General features: G+C 43.4%; 2 protein-coding genes and 1 pseudogene across 2 annotated transcripts; 2 read left to right on the top strand and 1 right to left on the bottom strand.

The window, feature by feature from the left end:
• Positions 1-1,110: 1,110 nt before the first annotated feature.
• Positions 1,111-4,108, top strand: LOC121167321 (putative olfactory receptor 2I1). Its single transcript, XM_040996772.1, has 2 exons — positions 1,111-1,191; positions 3,167-4,108. Exons 1-2 carry the CDS (start codon positions 1,111-1,113, stop codon positions 4,106-4,108), a joined length of 1,023 nt encoding a protein of 340 aa, XP_040852706.1.
• Positions 4,109-5,137: 1,029 nt separating this feature from the next.
• LOC121167364 (ubiquitin D-like) lies at positions 5,138-5,626 on the bottom strand. Its single transcript, XM_040996815.1, has one exon. The coding sequence runs from the start codon at positions 5,624-5,626 to the stop codon at positions 5,138-5,140; it is 489 nt and encodes a 162-aa protein (XP_040852749.1).
• Positions 5,627-20,624: 14,998 nt separating this feature from the next.
• On the top strand, positions 20,625-21,528 carry LOC121167320 (annotated as a pseudogene).
• The last annotated feature ends 2,278 nt before the right edge of the window (positions 21,529-23,806 follow it).

Below are 23,806 nucleotides of genomic sequence, written 5' to 3'. Positions count from 1 at the left end.
TACCTACCACCTCACTTCTTCTGGGACCCCTGACTCTGATGTAATGCACCCATTTCACCAATTTCAGGAATCAGTAGAATCACGCAACTGAGTCTTCTAATAATCTCTCCCTTCTGCCATCTCAAACCTAGGAAATCCAGAGCAGGAGCAAGGAGCCAACTGATCACCTGGATATCTAAGGTCTAACTATTAATATCAGACATGAAGGTGAGTTTGTTCCTAGTGTTGTCAATGAAAAACTGGTTTTATAACTGAGGAGCACATTCTAGAATCTCAAGTAAGGTTTGCAAATATAGAAGATAAAATATTTACAAAGGATATACACTCTGGGTAAGTGAGAATATGATGGGGTGATTGTGCAGGTGCACACATGTGCCTGAGCTGTATGTTGGGGACTTGTTCATATGTTCAGTGTGTTTTATATGTGCAGTTTATCAGTGCATGCCTATTGCCTTGGTTTAGAGGGATGGTTTAGGGCTTGCCTAGCTGACCTGCTGTTCATTGTCACTGAAGAATCTGACATTTTATAACTGAGCTTCTCAAGCAATCACTGGATTATAAACATAAAGTTCACCTTTTTATTACTCATGTCCAATGTAATTTCAAATTATCTAGAAATTGACTTCCTTTCACTTTCTTTGCCCATGGTATCTTTCAAATAGATAAACTGTTTTCTAACTACAAGTCAGACTTTAGACATGTCTGGTGCAACACAGCCTTGTTTATAAAACGGGAGGGTGGGGCAAGGACCTTGAGCTTGATCAGATTAGAGTAAAACTCCCGTTAAGCATTTACAATGTGACCCAAGACAAATTACTGAATTCAAATTAAACTCCTGTCCTGCTTCATGAAATAAGATTGTTGTCTAATTTTGAGGTGAGTAAAGATCAGAGCTGATATATGAAAAGGAATATGAATGTTTACACCAGTTCTGACACCAAACAGAGGAGAAATTCTTTTAAATAGAAGTGTTTTCTGTTTTGGGAAAAGAGGGAAATAGGTAGCACTCACTGAGCACTTACTGTGTGCCAGGAAGTGCTGTGTATTTAGCCCTCTTCACCTACTTCTGTCTTCTTGTGAGAAAACTGGTGTACACACAGGCTCGGCAGTATGTCCAAACTGGCCGGCAAGCCCCAGAGCAGACACAAAACCAGGAGGTCTCTCTCCCCCACACTGATTCGGAATCACATGGTAAGATTTATTCTTCCCAATGAGAACCAACTTAGAGAAGCATATAGACAAAATATTTATTGCACAAAAGGGCTTTTCTCTCCCTAAGGACTAAAAACGTAGGGATTCTAATTTACAAATCCAAAATAATGAACAATATTTCAGATAAGGTATCCACATAATAGTACCAGTCAGAAAACATGCAGTAGAAACTTTTCTATGAAACTTACATATCACACCCATCAGCATGGCTTCTGAAGCATTAGGATATTTGTTCAACACCATTCAAGGATCAAAAAGACCATGAAGCATGGTGTCCCCTTCATTCCCTCTCATTTCCTTGAGAAATATTTGCTATTGAAGCCAGAGGAAACATAGATCATCTAGTCCCAAGCTTTTGACTTAAACACGAAAACCAAAATGAGGCAAAGGGACGTGAATTGATTTATCCATATCAATTGACAGCTGTGCTAGGTAGAACTATTTCTGATTTCTGGTTTACCAGAGAGTGTTTACTCCGTCACACAGCTAAGTCTTGAAGCGTGCATTTGCATGCACTTGCTGACCACAATCATTGCATTGGACCCTACATCGCCAAGCACATGCACATGAGAATCAGCCTCTGATCACATCAGAGCAGCAGTCAATCGGCAGCAGTACGATGAATGTGTTTAAAAGGGGCAGGTGCTGGTGAATGACAGTGCCAGCTCTGTTCCTGACTCCAGCTTCCTGCTAGAGCACACCTGGAAGAAAGCAGTAATGGTTCCAGTACTGGAGTCTCTGACATTTATGTGGAAGACCCAAACAGAGATCCAGGTGCCTGGCTTCAGCTGTTGCGGGTATTTGGGGAATGAGCCAACAGATGGAGTATCTCTCTGTGTCTCTGTCTCTCCAGCTCTGCCTTTCTGCCTTTCAAGTAAGAATTTTTTTTTTAAATTTCTGAATAAACTGAGGCACAATAACTACTTAAAGTTTTTGTCAAGATTTAGTTATTTTTATTTGAAGGTCAGAGTTACCAGCTCAGTTTAAAGTTTATTGGAGGAAACAGCAATTCACGTTGCAGGCAGCTACAAACTAGAAATGGTTTAGGAGTTCAATGTTTGGCCGGTTAGAAAGTAACCTTGCTTAGCTAGTTATGTAACTTTGTTCATTGGCTGCTTCTGACTGAGCTTAAGTCCTAGCTTCCTGTAGACAGGCATTTGCTGGGCATAGGTCAAGTTTTGCTTTTGTTTGCAAGGTTGAGATCACTCAGGAGACTTGATTGGCTTTGTCTGCCCCGGGACTTTTCTGAGCCAGTCACTAATTAAGCAGCTGGGCTGATCAAAGCAGAGTATCTGAAAGAAAGGAGGCTATAAGCGGATCTACCAAGACGGGTCAGCCAGCCTTTGGGGATCGCCCTGATGTTTAAGCACTATAGATTTTCAAAGAGGGGAAGAAGCTTAGAGTGAAGTTAGTCTTCAAAGATAGCTCAAGTGCTGTCCTGGAGAGAGCTATTGGAGCTTTTCTTTGGCTCCTAAGAAGTACAAACAGAACCAGGGAGCCGGGTGAAAGAACATGGATTGGGAAATCAGGCCAGAGTTCTCCTATAGAGTCACTGACAGCTCAAGTAACTTTTCCCTGTGCCTCGGGTCGATCCTACATAAAAATGAAAGTTTTGTCTCCCTCATAGGAGCTTATACATCTGAAGGTATCTTCCAAAAGCCCGTGGTAAATGCATAGGGCGAAAAAAAAAATGCACAGATTTCAAGCATTTTTGCACCAAGAGAAATCCCATTTATAAATTCCATTTCGCAGAAAGTTTTTGAAGTGTTCCAGTACCAAAGAACGCTAACAGGTGACTTATCAAATTAAGTCTTCAAATCTGTCAGTGAGACCACAGTGGATAAATTAACAATGCACTGTTTCTAGCCACGCCCCTCCATCGCCCCCCAGTGTCTTCTCACATTCTGCTGTTCTCAGTCACTTTGCAAACATTCTGGCAGTTTCCCTCCTTTAGGGCAATCATAGCACAGAACAGCACTTCCTCCTGCTGGGTTTCTCCGACTGGCCCTCGCTGCAGCAGATCCTCTTCGTCCTCATCCTCCTCTGCTATCTCCTGACTCTGGCGGGCAATTCGGCGTTGGTGCTGTTGGCCGTGCGCGACCCGCGCCTGCATACGCCCATGTACTACTTCCTCTGTCACCTGGCCCTAGTGGACGCAGGCTTCACGACAAGCGTGGTGCCGCCGCTGCTGGTCAACTTGCAAGGTCCACCGCTCTGGCTGCCGCGCGGCGGCTGCATGGCCCAGCTGTACGCCTCGCTGGCTCTGGGTTCAACAGAATGCGTCCTCCTGGCCGTGATGGCGCTGGACCGCGCGGCCGCCGTGTGCCACCCGTTACGATACCCCGCACTGGCTTCCCCGCGCCTCTGCAGTGCGCTGGCAGGCGCCTCGTGGCTGGGAGGCCTCACCAACTCTGCCGCGCAGACGGCTCTCCTGGCTGCCCGGCCGCTCTGTGCGCCCCACCGGCTGGATCACTTCATCTGCGAGCTGCCCGCGCTGCTCCAGCTGGCCTGCGGAGGCGCCCGAGAAAACGTGGAGCGCCAGATGTTTGCCGCGCGCGTGGTCATCCTGCTGGTGCCGTCCACCGTCATCCTGGCCTCGTATGGGGCGGTGGGCCGCGCTGTGTGGGCTATGCGCTCCGGAGGAGGACGGCGGAAGGCGGTGGGCACCTGTGGCTCCCACCTGACCGCCGTCTGCCTGTTTTATGGTTCCGCCATCTACACCTACCTGCAGCCCACGCACAGCTACAACCAGGGGCGGGGCAAGTTCGTTTCTCTCTTCTACACGGTGGTCACGCCCGCCCTTAATCCACTTATCTACACACTCAGGAATAAGGAGGTGAAGGGGGCCGCGAGGAGGCTCCTGGGGAGCCTGGGGAGAGGGCGCACCCGACAGTGAGAGAGTTGGGAGCCTGGAAGAATTGTACAGGGCACAAGGAAAGAAACGCCCATTGGCTGGTCTGTCCACTCAGCCCTCGTACTGTTTGATTATTTACTTAATAGGAATACAAAATTTGTCTTCAGGGAGTCCAAGATTGTTGGAGGAGATGACTTCCTCGCACCAGATTATGTTTGGATTCTTGAGGGACAATCCCATGTTTACTGGTTTAAGCAGAGAGAAACGGCCCTCCGACTTTTCTCTAAGCTCATCAGGAAAGGCAACATGACTTGAGGGACAGCTTCCTTATCCTCAGACTGGGCAACAGCAACCACCTTTCAGGAAGTCCATTCCTTTGGGAGGAACACCCACCCACAAGGGGCTCATTAGAGACATCAGATCTCTAGGTCCCTATGAAAGATACCTTTCCATGGCCACCACCATTCAGCGAAAGAACAGTTGGAGCTAAATGTGTGACACAGAGGGTAAGAGGGGACATGATCCCAGATTTCGTTTTATACCAACAGCTTATAAGAGGGGAAAAAGGCAAAAGACAGTTGTTTAATTGAATTTCTGAATAGTTTATTAATCAGATTAGTATCAGTAATTAATTCATTTCATAATGTGATTCTCTATATAGAAAAATTCAATTTGGGTGACATTATGGATGAAGCAATGGGTTTAATATAGAAACACAGAAATGAATAGAACATGAAACCCAACCTAAAATTTGCTATCTGGTTACAAAGGGAAAGAAATTGGCATTTTCCTATAAATCAGAATGGATCAAAATTTCAAGCTAACTTTTGAATACTATTTCTAGGTTGTGTTAAAAATGCATTTCCTATCCTCAGTAATACATTAGAAATGATCCAGACACTGTCAGCTATGTCAGACCGAAGAGTTCCAGGGTTGGAAATTACGCTTTATCCTACCCACTTAACCCCAAATCTTACTCTATTTCATTCTCTTTCATTTTGGGAAGTCTTCAGAATATATGGCTAAGGAAAAAAAAATCTGTTATTTCTGGTACCACTTCATCCCAAGTGGTCACCCTCCAATGCAAGAAGTTGTCATAAAGAATACAGAGCCCTTTTTAATTTGATAATCTGCCATGGTCTTCCCAGCTTCCAGCTTCTTTCCATTGCAAGTCACATTCTGGGACTCAGGAGTCACCCCAGTCAGGTTCTTGATCATTTCCTTCACCTGGACCACAGAGTTGGACCTTCGCACCTGCAGCTGGTACTTCTGCCCCTGATCTCGTGAATCCACCAGAGCCAAGGGAAGCTCTTCATCGTCACTGGGCTTCACCACTCTCAGGGTCAGGTGGATGGTGGTCTCCTTGTCGATGCCGTAAGATGACAGCCTCCTCTGGGGCTCTAGAGTCTTGGAGCCCAGAAGAAGAACTTGGTCCGGCACACAAACTTTGGTCTTAGCACGGACATGCTCGTTGATCTTCCTCACTCTGTCATATTTCTTGGCCTCAAAAGTCATTAATTCTTGGTTATAATTGACGCTCACCTGGGCAATGAAAGCCATAGAGAGAGAAAGAGTCAGTTGTCTGAAAGGCCTGTCACTCATGATTCTCCGATACATGGATTTCAAGCACGTCTGCACCAAAATACTTTTATCTTTTCATTTTTTTTTTCTGATGACCTTTCTGATTTACTGTTGTACCCCTGGCTTTCCCAGATCAATTGTTCTTACCCTTCCACAGTCTTTCTCGTATTTTGGCTTATCTCGAGCAATTCACATCCTTTCCTTTTTTGTAATTTTTCTTCCAAAATTCCAAAGTTGTAGCGCAAGCAAGAATATTAGTCTCATTACCTTGTTACCATAAATTTTGTCTAGCTCACGACATATTCATGATTTACCACTTTAATTACCTCTCCTGTCCAGATAATACTTGTCAAATTTCAAAAAGTAAATTCAACCACAAGGTTTCAAAAGTTTTATATAATATTCTAAAAACAACCTACCAAGAATTTTCAAGACTGTGCAACTCCATAGGATAGTTAAGATTTCTGGCCATACAACACCCTCCATGACTATCTTACAAGAAAATCCAGATAACAACATACCATTTCTGTACTGTTAGTTTCTTTTTTAATGCTCCGTTGTTCATAACAGCTTACATATTAGTGCCATGATGTTCAGTGTTATTGTTAATCCATAGTTCCTATACTTCTTTTTTATATCTACCTGTTGTAGAATATGATCCTTTCCCTAAATTACATCTGATTTAGGAAAAGACAGAAGATATAGCCTGTATCTCTATCTTACTTCATTAACTTTACTTCAATAATCCTGAAAGTGAATTTCATCTCTGTGCTAACTCTTTTTTTTAAGATTTATTTTATTTTTATTGGAAAGTCAGATGTACAGAGAGGAGGAGATACAGAGAGGAAGAGTTTCCATCGTTGATATACTCCCCAAGCAGCCGCAGTGGCTGGAGCTGAGCTGATCTGAAGCCAGCAGCCAGGAGCCTCTTCTGGGTCTCCCAAGTGGGTGCAGGGTCTCAAGGATGTGGGCTGTCCTCGACTGCCTTCCCAAGCCACAAGCAGAGACTGAATGGGAAGCAGGGCCACCGGGATTAGAACCAGCACCCAAATGGGATCCTGGGTATGTGCAAGGTAAGGATTTAGCCACTAGACCACCACACCAGGCCGTCTGTGTTAACCCTTAAAAGCTTAGGAGATTATCTTAGATCATAAATCATTTAAACAAACCTTGGAAGAACCAAGAATCTTAGCTTTAAAACCCTGGAAATACTTCCATAATTCTAAAGCTCAACAACATTGAGCAGTAAGTTCAGCCTGACTTCCTACCATTTACCCTGAACAGCAGTCAATTCACAAGAGAACTGAAGCTTGTCTTCAGAGAGCCCTCCTTCCCATTCTGCAGCGACTTAGGCCCATTTTGTCTTCTTCCCATCAGCTTCCCAGCCAACCAACTTTCAGAGCCCTTTTTTCTGCCAGAACACTATCTATTCCAGAGATATCTCCCCAACTGTAAGAAATACTTTCCCTTCCCCCTTATCCATTATTAAATTAGAACTTACTAAGATGCTGGAAGCATTGGGAGCCATCCTTTCGATCGCAAGGACAGACGAGATTGAGTGAAAGGACCTTGCATCCAGCTTATATACTGATGGCTGAGTTGGAAATCCCCTGCCTGCACAGCTGTGTTGTCCAGCTTGACTCTGCCCTTTGTTCTTATATGTCCTCATCCTCTTTCTTTCACTTTTGCCATCAGGCAGCTAATAAACATTGCTTTATGCTCAAGTACTTTGCCACTGCAGAGAAAAGGGCTGCCCTGCATTCACTGTGCAATAGAATGTAGTGACTCTGATACAATCACCAGGTAAGGGCAGAAGATGCTAGACCAAGTTGAGTGAGGTTGACAAACAGAAATACCTGCAGCATGTTAGGGATGGGGGAAGGGACTAGGCAAAGAGAAAGGAAAAGCTGTTTGAACGCAGACCTATATTTAAACTGCTTTCACTTTGCAAGCCCTGTTTGTATTACTTTCTCAGATCTTCATGTCATTTCTCAGAAGGCAAGAGGGTAGTTAAATGCTGCTTAAAAACAGACTCCCTTTTCCTCTCCTTTCCCTCTCTGTCCATCTCAGCCCAGGACCTTAAACTAGTTTAGAGCCAGTGACTACATTACGAGGGTATACAAGAAAAGCCTGGCCAGAGAAATGACAGTTCCCAGGAAATACTTTAATCTGCTCATGGCCCCTTAGTTCTATATCCACAGCCCTAAACTGAGTTGCATATGTAATAGGTTTAGCTTACTCACACAGCTTCCTGAAGCCCACATATATTCTTGACCATGCTAAGTTCTCAGTTGTCTCCATGCCAGTGAATGTACCTTTCCCTCCAGCTGTATCCCCAACACCATGAGCGTAAACAGTGTATGTCATTCAAGAAATTTCTCCTACCTCTCTACTTCCCTACCAGCGCCAATCTGATCAATCCTTTCTCTCAAAATCTCTCAAATAATGTTTTCTCATCAATAGGACCGTTGACCATTCAGTTTCAGTAAACAGAAGGATCTTGAGGGTCATGATTGTGTCCTGCTTAACAGCCAGAGAGCCTTGGTCCAGCATGCCTTCTGACACAGAAACACTTCAAATACATTAAGTGTAGAAATTAATTAGTAAAAGAATAAATAAGCAAGTAAATAACAACAAAAGGAAAATAACATTTAGTAAGTCCTGGCCACCTGCACTGGCATCCCATGTTGGCACATAGCTCACTGCTGATGTGCCCTGGAAAGCAATAGAAGACAGCCCAAGTGCTTGGGCCCCTACACCCACGTGGGAGACCCAGGGAGATCCAGAGGAAGCTCATAGCTCCTGATCTCTCTATCTCTCTCTCTCTCTAAAACATATCTATCGCTCGCTCTCTCTCTCTCTCTCGCTTTCAAACAAATATTTTAAAACATATTCAGTGAGTCCTTGAAACTGCACAAGAAATTATTAAATGATAACTCATTTGCATTTGGCATTCTAATTAACTAGTATTCTTTGGCATCTTAAGATCTCTGACACATTAAGTTGTGTAAGCAGAAGAAGAAAAGGTCCAAATTAAAGTGTCTGTTATTTTCTTATTATGCTGCTTCAATGGAAAAAAAAAAAAGGAGGCAGAAAAGCCTCTGCTGGAATAGGGGATTTCCAACACGGGCTTACAATGAGAACAAACCTGGGATGATGCCAAGAAAAATTAATTGGGAAGTTTTTCTATATAAGCGTACTGTGCTTCTGAGAAACGGTATCCTTTCAAGGAAACTGAACAAACTTGGACTCTGATCTCTTTCCCTTGTTTTCCCTTCCATTCCATTCCATTCCCTTCCCCCATGAAAGTCCTCCCCCGCCCAAGTCCAGACAATCTGTCCCAGATGCCTTGGTGCCAGTCTGCAAACCTCATCAGAATTTCTCCTTGGAACGTGATCTCCTTCATACCGCATTACTGCAGCCTCTTACTCAGTGCTTCTTACTTCATTCTTACTTCAGCTTTTTGCCTCAGCGTCAATCGGATATTTTCTCATTAATATCACAATATAGTTTCTTTTTTTAAGATTTATTTAATTCTATTGGAAAGACCAACTTACAGAGAGAAGGAGAGGCAGAGAAGAAGATCCCCCATCCATGCTTCACTCCCCAAGTGACCCCAACAGCCAGAGCTGAGACAATCCAGAGCCAGGAGCTTCTTCGGGGTCTCCCATGTGAGTGCAGGGTCCCAAGGCTTTGGGCCATCCTTTACTGCTTTCCCAGGCCACAAGCAGGGAGCTGGATGGGAAGTGGAACAGTAGGGACACAAACCCAAACTAGCACCCACATAGGATCCCAGCACATATAAGACAAGGATTTAGTCAATAGGCTATCATGCCAGGCCCGCTGCAATATTTTCTTTCAGCAGCAAAAATCTCTTTTCATTTGTCCCTTAACATATTCAGAAACCTAACCAAGGTGGAAAACCATGCTGGGAGATCCTTGCAGATTTTAAAATATCTCAGACATCCCCAAATTTCCCAGTTTGGTCCAGTCTGATGAGATGGTCTTAGCTCACCACTGAATTCCCCATTGAGGTCCCCTTGAAACACAGGTCTCTTACCAGTCTGTTTAAAATGCCCATGAATTTATAAAACTTGTAATCTGAAACATTGGTTCAGAAATGCCAAGATCAGGTTTAAAAAAAAAGGTTAGGAATTACTGTGTATTATAATAAAATTTTTATGACATTTAGATAATTGAGAAGGACCGTGTGGACAACTGATTAGAATGGGAGGGGTCAAGGTATCGGGGAAAGTGGATGAAACAATTACTTTCAATCTTTTTTTTCTTTTTAAATCAAGGCATATGGGGAAAACGAGTGGGGGAGAGGACTGCTTCCAGCAGTCTAACTGCATCATACCTGAGGATGAGGGATGCCCACTCAATATCACCCTGCGGTCCTTAATATGGAACCTGTTCTGAGGGTACTGCTTAAGTGGTTTCAATAGTTCTGAGATGCTGTTGATTTCATTGCTGCAAGGTTGAGGAAATCCTTCCAAGGCCCATTGGCTGACACAGTCCACCCTAGAGTCTCCACTCTCTCAAATACTTACTGTCAGAGGAATTATTTATCAGCAGTTAGACAAAAAGAAAAAACAAATGTCCGTCTTCAAAGATGAATAGTTTGGAAATTCTTATCAAATTAAAAAATGAACATGCCAGGGGCCAACACAGTGAGCTAAACTTCAACCTGTGTGCTGGCACCCCATATGGGCACTGTCAAGTCCCACCTGCTTTACTTCCTAATCAGCTTCCTGTTTGTGCCACTGGAAGGTAGTGGAGGATGGCTCAGGTCCTTGGGCCCTGTTGCAGCTATTTGGGGAGTGGACCATCAGATGACAGAATTCACTCTCTGCCTCAACTTCTCTGTAACTCTTAAAAAAATAATAAAAAATAAATCTTTCCTAAAAATGGATATGCCATATCAAAACAATCCAAATGCCTTTTAGTAACAGAAAATATATGCATTAATTGTGAAATATCAGCAGCAACATTAATGGATGGATTATTTCTGCAAGCAATCGCATAACTGAATTGCTACAAACTTATTACATAAAAAAGCAAGAGCAGGAAGATTTCAAAATACGCTACTCTTTACAAACAAGTAAAATACAGAGTTGGAGAAACTACTTTGAAATTCTGATATATTTGCTTCTTAACAGATATGGAGCCCAATTTAATTGCTGATATGAGTTATTTGAATAGATGCTCAATGGGTAATAAGATCCCCCTGACATTATCTCATTGTCAAAGTCAGAGCCCAAGGAATTGGCACCATGGCGCAGCAGGCTCAAGCCAAAGCTGGCTTTAAGCTATGTACCTAGGGGAGCCAGTTTACTTCCTCGCCACCATTTGCCATTCAAACAGTCATAAAAATTTGATGGTTATCAACTAACTATTGTGATTCCCTAATCCCATTCACTAATATTTTGATAACATATCCCATAATATTATCTGAAAGCAAAGCAATCTAAAATTAGCTACAGAGGTCACATCTAACAACAAAGACATCAAAAAATGATTCAGGGATCCTCACTGAGCTTGGTTCTAATTATTGTCAACATACGAAAATCATGTAAGACACAGTAACTGGAATAGTTGATGCAGTCCTCAGTGTAAGATGATTTATAGGCAAGTGCTTGGCCATCCTGGAGGAAATCTAAGTCCCGCCTATCTATCTATCTCCCAAGCCAGTTATGTAATGACTCTGAAAGCTTAGTCTTTTCTATGATAAGCTAGGGCTTTCATGTAAGCTTGAGCTCTGCAGCCATTGATAGGGACCTGAAAATAATGTGGCCTTTCAATAATCAAAAGTATGAAACATATCAAAACCTGAATGTAAGAATGAGTGTTTGACCTGGTGGTCAAAATGCCCACATTCCATGTCGAGTGCTTATGTTGATACTCAGGTCTCCTCCTGACTCTTGACTTCCTTGGAGGAAGCTGTCTTGGCTCGAGTTGTTGAGTTTCTGTCGCACAAGTATCAGACATGGATGGAGTGCCTACCTCCAGCTACAGAACACTGGTTAGCGCCATCCGTCCCTCCTGCAACAGTCCCAGAAAAAGCATGGCAGAAGCCAAGGAGGAAAAGAGCCAGAGAGGCTTTACTTGTACTCAGAGGTTTTGGGGGAGAAAGAGCAAAATGGTAGCTGGGTAAGTTACTCCAAAAATCTTCTCCACACAACCAGTACTATTTAAGCTATTGACCATATAGCAAATTACGTTTACAAACTGTAGGAATCAGATGAGAGACCACAGTACTTGCTTTTAATAACTTTTAAACTACTTATTTATTTTTATTAGAAAGGCACATCAAGTTTTTTAAATAACAAATTCAATTTTATTTTTGATAATGTTTACATGGTTGAGAGGGATGCATGCCCATGTAGACCACTAATTAGGGTGAAGAGGGTATAAGAATGGAGGAAAGTGGATGAGACAAACACCTGCAATCTCCTTTTTCCTTCTGATATCTGGGGAAAGTGGAGAGAGAAGGGGAGAGGGCTGCTCCTAACACTCAATTGTATCACTACCCAGGAATGGGGGAAGGCTACCTGAAGTCATCCCAGAGTCCTCAATGTGGAGCGTGTTCTGATGATGCTGTTGAAGTGGTTTTGATAGTTCTAAGATGCTGTTGATTTCATTGCTCCAAGGTTGAGGAAATCTTTCCAAGGTCTATTGGCTGACCTAGTCCACCTTACAGGCATAATTTGTCCAGATATTCACTATCAAAACTTGACCAGGGAGAGGTCCAATTTGTTCTGCTCTTCATGGTACTAGATGTCCTCTGCAGGCCTCATTGAACTCGTCATGTCTCCCATGAGCACCTGAGCATATCACCCACCACACAGACCTCAGCAACCATGGAAACCCATTCTGACACATGCAAATCACGGTCAGACCATATATCCTGTGATTTTCACAGTGGCTGAAATTCTGAATCCAATGGTCCAGTTCAGGGGGTCCCCAAAGAAACCTCCCCAGAGGTAACTTCAGACCAGAACCCTTTGTGTGCCAGCCAGTGCAGGATCTGGCTCAATCCATCACCCACATCAGCCTACACACACACTGGTGGTTGCAGTCACCTGGTCAGTTCTGTCCCCAGCCCCATCTCATATGCAAACCAGTGGATGCTGTGGCCCAGCCTAACCCTGCCCACCACTCACTCTGCCCTCATACATATCAGCAGGAACTGTAATCTTGGTAGAGTGACCCACAATAACCTTCCACTAGGCCCACCTTCAACCCTAGTTCCTATGCTTGCCAGTATAGGTAACAGACTGACCCAGCCTGTCCAAAAACTCATTCAGCTCTCATACACATCAATGGGTGTTAGAGCCTAGTTCTGCCCAACAAACCCAGCTATCCAGCCCACACTCATGCCAGAAGTTTCTCATGCTCATTGGTGGCAACTGCAGTCCATGAGAGAGATATCTCCAGTTTCCCTACTGGACCCACTCCCAGCTCTGCAGTCTAGTCTGACAGGACTTAGCACTACTCCCAGCACTTGCCAGTTGACACTGTGGCAATATCCAACCTGTCTGCACCTATTCTGGCTCCTGCATGCACTTATGGACACATAGCCCAGCCTGGTTCTCCCCCAATCCAGCTCACATGCAGGTCAATGGTTGTTGTAGCCCTGCCCAGCCTGGTCTGCCCCCCAGTTCCAGCTCTCACACTTACCAGCAGAGCAATGGCACAGCAGAGGAGCCCCTGCTGCTGAACTTAACCCCATACCTAGTCTTACATGTGTTGGTGGGTGCTGCAACCCAGAATGGCATGATTTGCCTTACCTCAATGTCTACCAGCAGGAGCTGCAGCCTGACTTGGCTCTGTGTATCCCCAGTTCCAGCTCATGTTGCTGGGTGGTATAGACTAACCCAGCCCAGTCAACCACCAATCCCGGCCCTAATGTGAACTGGCTACTGTTGTGGCCCAACCTAGCTTGCCTTATACCCTATTCTGACTCTCAGATCTTCCAGTGGGTGCTATGAAGTGGCCCAGCTGTGGGCATGGACACCTGACTTAGTCTGGGCTGCTCCAAGCCTTGGTTCTTGCACTCACCTGTAGGCACTGTGTCCTGCCAGAAGAGCTCCCCAAGCTCCTCTATCAGGTCACCTTCCTGCCGTAGATCTTATGCATACTGGTAGATCTTTGGTCTGGTTTGACTTGGCCCACCTCCTGTCCTGGCAGGAATAACAGCTTTGCTTGACCAGCTCACACCCATTCTGGCTGTTACTATTGGGTACTACAGTCCAATCACGCCTTGTTCACCCCTAGATATATTTCTTGCATGGTTCAGCAGGTGCAGAGACTTAGCCTAGCCTGTTCTACACCTACCCTAGCATTTGTGAGCATCAGCAGGTGCTGGAATCTAGTCCAGTCTGGCACACCCCAGACTTAGTATGCATCCATTGAGCGAGATGCTGAGGCCGTGTCCTTCCAGTTGATCACCCCCATTCCAGCTCTTACACTTACTAGTGGGAACCACAGCCCAGCAGGGGCCTCCCATTAGTATGCCAGCCAAGCTCACTCCAGCCACGAGTCTTGCACATGCCAGTGGTTGCTCTGACCAAACCTGACATAGCCCCTTACTTTTGGCATAACCCACTTGCCATAGATGCTACAGCCTGGCCTGGCCTGGCCCAGCCCCAGTTCCAACTCTCAGTGGTGAGTGCTGTAGCTTATCCCTGCCTAGCCTGCCCTCATTCCTGACTTTCATGCTAACCAGAAGGTGTAGTAGCTTAGTCTAGCTCAGAGTGGCCCACATCGCATCCTGGCTCGTGTGTATGCTAGTGTGCTACGGTTTGACCTGGTCCCACTCAGTATGCCCCACAGAACCAACCCATACATCTGCTGACAAATAAAGCAGCCCTTCTCAGCCTAACACCCAACAATGATGAACATGCTCATCATCAGGAGCTACATCCCACCAGGGAAGTAATATAACCAGGCCCACTCACAAATCTAGATTTCACTCGTGCCAGCAGGTGCTAGGTCTTTAGCTGGCACAATGTGCCCTCAAGTGTTGGCCTTTGTGTGTGTGCTGGAAAATGTTGCAGCTCAGCCCATCCCACACCCAATTCTTAGGTGTGCCTGCAGGTGCTACAACCTTGACCAGCCTGGCCTGTTCTCATCCCCAGTATCCATGAGTATTGTTGAGTTATGCCTAGTTCAGCCTGTTACCATCCCATCCCTCAAACAAAACCACTGGTATCACAGTCCCTTTGGGATAAGCCTACAATCCCCCCACAGAATCTGCCCCAGACCCAGTTCTCACATGCTGGTTAGTCCTAACATGGTTCACACTCTGCCTTGGACTCACTGCTGGGTACTTTGTTCAAGTCCTGCTATGCAAGCCACACAGCCATGGCTTTTATGTGTGCCAATAGATGGTTGTTGATACCAATAATCCCAGCTCATGTCTCCCATGTGGGCAAATGTATTGGTTTGGCCTCAAAAAGTCCTCCGGTTTCTGTTGTCTAAACCACCTGGTCTCAGCCACCTCATTGAACTGCAAGTACATTAACCAGGTTGGTGGAAGTTCCCCAGAGATCACCCCTCACCTGTCATGTTCTCCCTCAGCAGTCCTCCCACCCACAAATCTCCAGATCTGCTTCCCTGAGCAATCCACAGTGCCCCATGCCTGGTCTTTGGTAATTTGTCATGGCACCTTAGGGTCCAGCCTACCCAGAGCCAAAACACACTGGCTTGTGGGTCAGTAGACCCTGCCTGTATTTATACATCAAAATACCTATTGTAAGAAAACTCATGGATTTTAAGAGAGGAAAAAGTTAACAATTAAAAAAAAAAACTGTAAATGTGATACACAATAACAATAGTAGCCTAGATCATATAGAGGAGTGAGTTCAAGGACAAGCTCTTTGAAAATACACACAATTGGAGAAGACAGAAAGGGGAAATTCAAGAAGAATGAAGAATGCTAATGGGAACTTTGAAGCATCGCTAAAAGAACAAACATCCAACTTATTTGGATCTCAGGTGGTTTTGAAAATGTTACAGTGTAGAGCTGGCTGTACAATAGCCTAGTGGCTGATGTCCTCACTTCGCATGCATTGGGACCCCATATGGGCACTGGTTCATGTCCTGAGTGCTCCACTTCCCATTCAAATCCCTGCTTGTGGCCTGGGAAAGTAGTTTAGAAGGGCCCAAAGCCTTGGTACCCTGTGTCCATGTGGGAGACCCTGAGAAAGCTTCTGGCCCCTGGCTTTGGATTAGCTCAGCTCCAGCCATTGTGGCCAATTAGGAGTAAACCAACAGATGGATGATCTTTCTTTCTGTCTTTCCACCTCTCTGTAAACCTGGCCTTCCAAGAAAAACAAATAAATCTTTAAAAAAAAAAGCCACATGGAAGAAGGTGTATGAGAAAGGTAATAATAGAGGCAAGTAGTTTGGTACTCTGGCTAAGCCACCACTTGGGATAACCTCCTATAACAGAATGCCTGTGATTGAATACTACTGCCACTTCTGATCTAGTTCCTTGTTAAAGCACTTGGGAAAGCAGCAGAGGGGGCCCAAGTGCTTGGATCCCTGATCCCATCTGGAGATCCAGAAGAAGCTCCTGGCCTCTGGCTTTAGGCTGGCCCAATCAAGGGCCATTGCAGTCATTTGAGGAGCACACCAGAGGATGGAAGAGTCTCTCTCTATCTCTCTTTCAAATAAATAAATCATTTTGAAATAAGAGAGGGAAAGAGACAGATATTTCCAGAAAAACAAAAGCTGGAAGAACTCATCTCCATCAGACCTGTTTTATAGGAAATCTTAAAGGGATTTCATCAAGCTGAAAGAAGGATGCTAATGAATAAGAAGAAAGTAATAGAAGGCAGAAAACTCATTGGTAAGAGTAACTGTACAAATTCATAATATGCTCTGATGCTAGAAACTGACTTAGTATTTCATTTGTGTCTATAATATTAAGACTAAAATGAAGATTCAAAGATAAAACTTTTCAAAAATAGCAATAACTAAAATATATAAAGATTTTAAAGAGAACATCAAAATTAAAAATGTGGAGACTAATGAAGTGCAAATGTAGAATACTTAATATGTACTTTTTAGCTTTCTCTTTTCACTTTCTTTCCCTGTATTTGTAATCACTGTTAAATTGTTTCAGTCCAAAATAGCAATTATAACCAAAAGGTGATTTGGTAAGCCTCACGGTAACTGTAAAGTAAAATGTATACTAGACTTACCAAAGACAAAAAGCAAAAACAAAAAACATACTAGAAAGTATCACCAGAGCATAAATGAGGAATGGAAGAAAGAAACTATGATTTCTGGGGTAGGGGGTGGATGGTAATAATGTGTATTAACAATAACCTTAAATGTAAATGGACTAAATTTTCCAATTAAATGATACAAATTGATTGAATGAATATAAAAAAGACTGACTATCTTTGACCTATAGGAAACTCACATTAAAATAAGATATTCTGTGCAGGGCTGGCACCTGTTTGTAGCAATTAAAAGCTGCCTGGGGTGTCTACCTCACATATCAGAGTGCCTGAGTTGAATCCTGGGACACTTCCAATACCAACCTTTTGCAAATATACTTGCAGAGAAATAGCAAGCTTAGTGGTTGGATCCCTGCAACCTATATGAGAGACCAAAACTGAGTCCTGGGATCCCAGACCCAGCTGTGCCCTGCCCTGGCTGATGTGCCCTAGTAGCTGGAAGATCTCCCTCTCCTTGACTGTGTGTGTATGTGATTCAAATAAATAAAACTTAATACATTAAAAATGTTGTAAAGAATAACATCATTTGAAAACATAGTTAATGCAAAGCAACACAAAATAAAGCAAGAGAAGCTATACTTCCACCAAATAAAAAGATTTTAAATAAAAAAATAGTACAAAGAAATGGGCCCGGCAGCATGGTCTAGCAGCTAAAGTCCTCGCCTTGAACGTGCCGGGAACCCATATGGGCACCAGTTCTAATCCCGGCAGCTCCACTTCCCATCCAGCTCCCTGCTTGTGGCCTGGGAAAGTAGTTGAGGATGGCCCAAAGCTTTGGGAGCCTGCACCCGCTTGGGAGACCTGGAAGAAGTTCCTGGTTCCCAACTTCGGATCAGCGCAGTACCGGCTGTTGTGGCTCACTTGGGGAGTGAATCATTGGACAGATCTTCCTCTTTGTCTCTCCTTCTCTCTGTATATCTGACTTTGTAATAAAAATAAATAAATCTTTTTAAAAAATAGTACAAAGAAACAAGAGAACCATTCATTTCTATCCAGTAGGAGGAAATTAAAATTACATGTATATATATATATGTATATATATATATTTCCAATATCAAAGCATCCAAAATGCATAAATAGTAACACACATAAACGAAGAGGTAAATTCCAAAAAAATAATAATAGTAGATAGTTACTTTTTATTTACTTATTTACTTGAAGGGCAGAGTTACAGAGAAAAGAGAGGGATGGTCAGGAAGAAAGAAGACGTCCATGCATGGGTTCACTCCCCAAAAGGCCACAACCACAGTCCAATGCTGAGAGTCAGGAGCTTTATCCAGATCTCTCCCATGGGATTGGGCCATCCTCCATTGCTTGCCCAGGTCATAAGCAGGGAGATGGATGAGAAGTGGAGCAGCCAAAACATATGGGATACCACTAACCAACACCACAGGCTTTATTATGCCACAACTCCAGCACCAATAGTTGGGAAATTTCATACTCTATCTTCATAAATCACAGATCATCCAGACAGAAGATCTACAAAGTAGCAGACTTACATGCACTGAAAACATTAGACTTAGCAGACATCTACAGAACTCTCCATCCAACAACCACAGAATACAAATTCTTCCAAATAACAAACATAACATTCTTGATCAAGATCATGATGATGGGTCACAAAATCACTCTCAACATATTTTTAAAAATAGATACCATATCAAGTGTCTTTTCTGACCACAATGCAGTAAGAAGTAGAAGTTAATAACAAGAAAATTTAAGAAACTGCATAAACAGCTGCAAATTAAACACTTTATTTCTGTGTTAACAGGCAATGGATCTTGGGAGTAGGAAATTTTAAAATTTCTTGAAATAGAATCCCGCATGTTTAAACCACCACCTGCAATGTGGGCATCCCATCAGAGTGCCAGTGCAGGCTTCCTAAAACTCCCCAAAGACACACAGGAGCAGAGGGAGACCTGGTTTTAAAGCCAAAGGGAGCCCTGTTGCTGGCAAATTTCCTCTGAATACTCCCATCCTTTCTTAGCATCATTAGAGGCAGTGGATAATTGTCTGTGGGCTCTGGGGCATCTTGGGTTCACAGAGATGATGAGCTGTTTCTTCCCTGGGATGGGAGTCAGGATCCCTCCCTCCATATTTCCTCCCTCTACACCTCTGGTACTTCTAAAGTGAGGTTAATTCACTATACTGGAGAAAGGAGGTGGTAAGTAAAGAGCTCCTGGGAAAAGCTTCTTCTGGTTCACACACCTGGGGAGTAATTTTAGGATGTGGCTAGAACATAGGCTCGTCAGCCATCCCACCTGAGCTCAAGTCTCAGCTCTGGCATATACTGCCCACACTTTGCCAAACAAGTCGCTCCTCCTCTGTGTGCCTTCATTTCTTGATATGCAATTGAAGTTAATAGAACCCATCCTTTAAGTTACTTGTGAGGAGCAGTATTTTTTTTTTTACAATCTTTACATAGTTTATTGGGGCAAAAAGGTTCAAGGGCTATAGGAAAGTGGGTATGATTATTATTTCCATATTGTTTCCTTCATGTTTAAAGGGGAGTATTAAGGGAGAAGGCCCACCCAATTTCCCACCCTCCCCAGGTCCCGCATGTAGGGTATGCTCCGAGGTTCTCGCTAGTATACGCTTTTAAAACTACTCAGAGGACCCAGTGAAATAGCCTAGTGGCTAAAGTCCTCACCTTGCGTGCACCTGGATCCCATATGGACGCTGGTTAAAATCTCAGCATCCCCACTTCCCTTGTGGCCTGGAGAAGCAGTGGAGGATGGCCCAAAGAGAAACATAAAGAAAACAGAAACAGAAACATATATTAGCAATTCATTAATATAAATAAATTATTGTCCTTTACTATTGAAAATGGTGTTTGGACTTTTATATAAAAATGTTCTAAATACCAAATAATTTAAAGAATCAATAACAGATTCAACAAAACCCACTTAAATGTTTCAGAATAAGCTCAGTGTATTTTGCTATTGATGTAATCTTCGTGAGAAGGGGGGAGATGTTTTAATTACATCACCTTTTTAAAAATGTTTAAGCCTTAAAATAGGACAATTGGCAAGATGTTTTTGGTCTTATTTTGCCACAATTAGCATAATGTTAAGTTTAGGTTAGAGCTTTCCATATGTAGACAAATCTTGTATTTAAGTATTTAATAAATCATAATCATTTGTTTAAAGAAATGAAAAAGTTATCCAGTTAATCTTTGTGGATAAAGTCACTTCACTCAAGGTGAACTGTCTTCAGCCACTGGAGGGTCTTCTGGCAAAAAAGAACTAAATAAGATCAAGTATGAATGACTTGAGAAAATTCATGCTCAGCATAAAAATAGTCCCACACAGATATGCATCATAAAAGCATTCTGTGATAACTGTTTCATAGTTCTTCTTGAATACATATAAGCACTTTCTCAGTATTCAGAACAAAAGAGCTGTTTGATAATTCAGTTGGTGAATTAATGAGGAGCGATTACTTAATCCATATTTTACCTTGTCTTCAGCCAGCAAATCACAGGTGCTATGTAAGGATGTCTCTGCTACCAGCACACTTGTGGTGACTGTCCTCTAACCAGACACTGGACCAGAAGAATCAGAGGAAGAGAAGGAGAAACCAGATACTGATGTCTAGGAGAGGGAGGCAGAGTGGGCAGAGGCAGAAGAGGAACACCACCTGATGTGACCTCACAAGTACCCAGGGTGTGTTCTCATAAAACAAGTTGGAGTATCCCCAGAGTGTCTGTATAGGACCACACCATGGGCAACCAGAGCTCCCCAAAAGGCTTCATCCTTCTGGGCTTCTCTGAACACCCGGAACTAGAAAAGATCCTCTTCGTGGTTGTCTTGCTTTCCTACCTTCCAGCCCTGGTGGGCAACACGCTCATCATCCTGCTGTCTGTGCTGGACCCCAGGCTCAGCTCTCCCATGTACTTCTTCCTCTGTAACCTCGCCTTCCTGGACCTCTGCTTCACCACAAGCTGTGTCCCCCAGATGCTGGTCAACCTCTGGGGTCCAGACAAAACCATCAGCTTCCTGGGATGCTCAGTGCAGCTCTTCATCTTCGTGTCCCTGGGGACTACCGAGTGCATCCTGCTGGCTGTGATGGCCTTTGACCGCTATGTGGCTGTGTGCCAGCCCCTCCACTATGCCACCATCATCCATCCTCTCCTGTGCCAGCAGCTGACCTCAGTGGCTTGGGTCATTGGACTGGTGGAGTCATTGGTTCAAACCCCACCTACCCTCCGCCTGCCCTTCTGTCCTCACTGGCAGGTGGATGACTTTGTGTGTGAGGTCCCAGCTCTCCTATGGGAACACCACCTACAATGAGATCCAGATGGCAGTGGCTGATATCTTCATCTTAATAGTGCCTCTCAGCCTCATCTTTGTCTCTTTTGGCGTCATTGCTCAAGCAGGGCTGAGAATTAACTCTGTTGTAGCATGGAGAAAGGCTTTTGGAACCTGTTCCTCCCACCTTACTGCGGTCACTATATTCTTTAGCTTAGCCATTACTGTCTCCTTCCAGCCTAGAAAGCATGAAGCCCAACTGAGGGGCAACTTCTTTGGCCTCTTCTACACAGTGGGCACTCCTTCCCTCAACGCTCTCATATACATCCTGAGGAACAAGGGGGTGAAGAAAGCACTTGGGAGAGGCAATGGTTAGGGAAGAGAGGGCTTCTCAGGGGACACTGAAGGAGAGCTGCTTAGTGTACTCTATAAGTGAATAGTATCTTCACTGTAAAAAAAAAAAATATATATATATATATATAGAAAGAGAGAGAGATGGAGATGCACGTGTATAGATAGATAGATAGATAGATAGAGAGAGAGTTGCATGTGTCACTACCTTTCCTTACACACACACACTTGAGCCACTGCAGTGGTTCAGGATGTGACTACATGGAATGAGAGAGAGACAGAGAGGGATTGGGCTAAGGGGAAGTAGTTGCCTCCATAAAAGACTTGAAATTCAAACATTGGCTTACCTGTAAATTCAATGTTTCCTTCCTAGCCTAAATTAATGGCCTTCAACCAGCTGCCTAACCCTGTTGAACATGGGGTGCAATGGGGTACTATCAGTTGAGGTAGGGTGGGGAGGGTGCTAGCCTGAGAGTTAAGATGTCCACATTCCACACCACAGTGTCCACGTTTGACTCTCAGCTCTGGCTCTTATTCCCAGTTGATCCTACTCCATTATCTTTACATCTTTACCTTCCCTAGTTTTCCAGTGCCCATCTAAGACGTTGTAATCTCTCCTCGAGTGTATTGAACACATAGAAGCACTGTTCACAATGGCATGCTGGAGATCTTGCACAGGGAATCAGATACTTGGAAGGATGCTTTTCACAGACTTTTACTCTGTTTGCTTAAATGTCAACCTTGGGTGTATATGGCATATTTGGTTTTCTCTGCTTTTCATCCATATAGAAGTGATAAACTCGCTAAATCCAAAAGTCACACATTTAGCAACCAGGTAATCAGGACTTGGTGTTGCCTGTTTTGTTTAGAAATTTTTTATTATTAGAGCACCACACCCTGGGAAGAACAAGTTTAACTGGCAGAAATTTACAAGGCAGCTTTTTATTAAGCATCAATAATTTGTTTTCTTTAGCTGAAATTTTATTTCAGTTGTAAAAATCTTCATTGGTAACAAAAAAAAATCAGAACCCTCAGAATTGTTTTTATAGATATCCTAAGTCTCAAACTGGAATTTTTAAAGAAGAAAAGCATTCGTTTTTTAAGTATATTGATATATTATTTGTGCAGTTCATGTACATATACTATCTCTTTTAAGGGAAGTCTGACTAGTTTTTCACACTAAGCATTGTAAAATAAAGGCAACAAAAGTTAACAAAACTGTTAACAAAAGTAAAATTTCACAACAGAGGATGGAAGACAAAATAAATCAATCATCTACTCCAGCCATGTGTTGGCAGTGAAAATCTGGGCAAACTGAGACTCTAAGGTGGACTATGTCAACCAGTGGATTCTGGAGAGATTTCATCATGCTTGGAATGGTGAGATTGGCAGCAATTCAGAACTGTTGAACTATCAAAACCACTTGAGCAGTGCCCTTGGAGCATGCCCCACATCAGGGACCCTACGATGGTTGGAAGGCTGGGTGAGACTTCTCCTTTTATCTCCCCCCTTATCCCAGATACAGAAAAAAAGAGAGAGAGAAAGAGAGAGAGGAGAAAATGTGGAAACAATGGTCTTACCCACTTTCTTGTAATTCTTGACCCTTTGTATCTTAATCAGCTATATAAAGATTATCAAAATAAAATAAAATGATAATAATGAAGTCTCAAGGGAAGGATTTAGTAGTCAATCAATTACTGGTTATAAAATATGAAACAATATATTTATTGGATGGCTTTTTATTTTGCATCTGCCTTACACCCAAAGTACAGATTTGTTTTAAATAAAGGCTACATTGAAATTCACTTAGTAGTTGACTTAGGCCAATCTTTCTCCTCTCCATCAATCTTTCTCTTCCCCATGACTCCCACCTTCCCCTACAGTGGAGTCATATTATTAAAACATTAACAACTTACACTTCAGAGCAAAACATCATTTGAGTAATTTTTTTAAAGATTTTTGTTTTAAAGTCAGATTTACACAGAGAAAGAGAAACAGAGAGAAAGATCTTCCATCCACTGGTTTACTCCCCAAGTGGACACAATGGCTGGACTCAAACTGATTCAAAGCCAGGAGCCAGGAACTTCTGGGTCTCCCACGTGGATACAGGGTCCAAAGGCTTTGAGTCATCCTTGATTGCCTTCCCAAGCCACAAGCAAGGAAGCTGGATGGGAAGTGGAGCAGCCGAGTTACGAACCAGCATCCATATAGGATTCCGGCATACGTAAGCCAAGGACTTCAGCAACTAGACTACCAGACAAGGCCCATTTGAGTAATTTAAAATAAGTGGTTTTTATGTAAAA

This window comes from Ochotona curzoniae, unplaced genomic scaffold (genome assembly GCF_017591425.1).
Source record: "Ochotona curzoniae isolate NIBS_2020 unplaced genomic scaffold, NIBS_Ocur_1.0 patch361, whole genome shotgun sequence".
Classification (NCBI taxonomy): Eukaryota; Metazoa; Chordata; class Mammalia; order Lagomorpha; family Ochotonidae; genus Ochotona; species Ochotona curzoniae.
Note: the sequence above shows the minus strand (reverse complement) of the source record. Positions and strands in the feature narration are given on the sequence as shown.

Bases quoted from the DNA above. Each gene is read 5' to 3' on its own strand.
- LOC121167321 (XM_040996772.1), top strand. From the start codon at position 1,111: ATGTCCAAACTGGCCGGCAAGCCCCAGAGCAGACACAAAACCAGGAGG. The intron at 1,192-3,166 runs GTAAGATTTATT...TCCCTCCTTTAG, and splicing joins CACTGATTCGGAATCACATG to GGCAATCATAGCACAGAACA.
- LOC121167364 (XM_040996815.1), bottom strand. From the start codon at position 5,626: ATGGCTTTCATTGCCCAGGTGAGCGTCAATTATAACCAAGAATTAATG.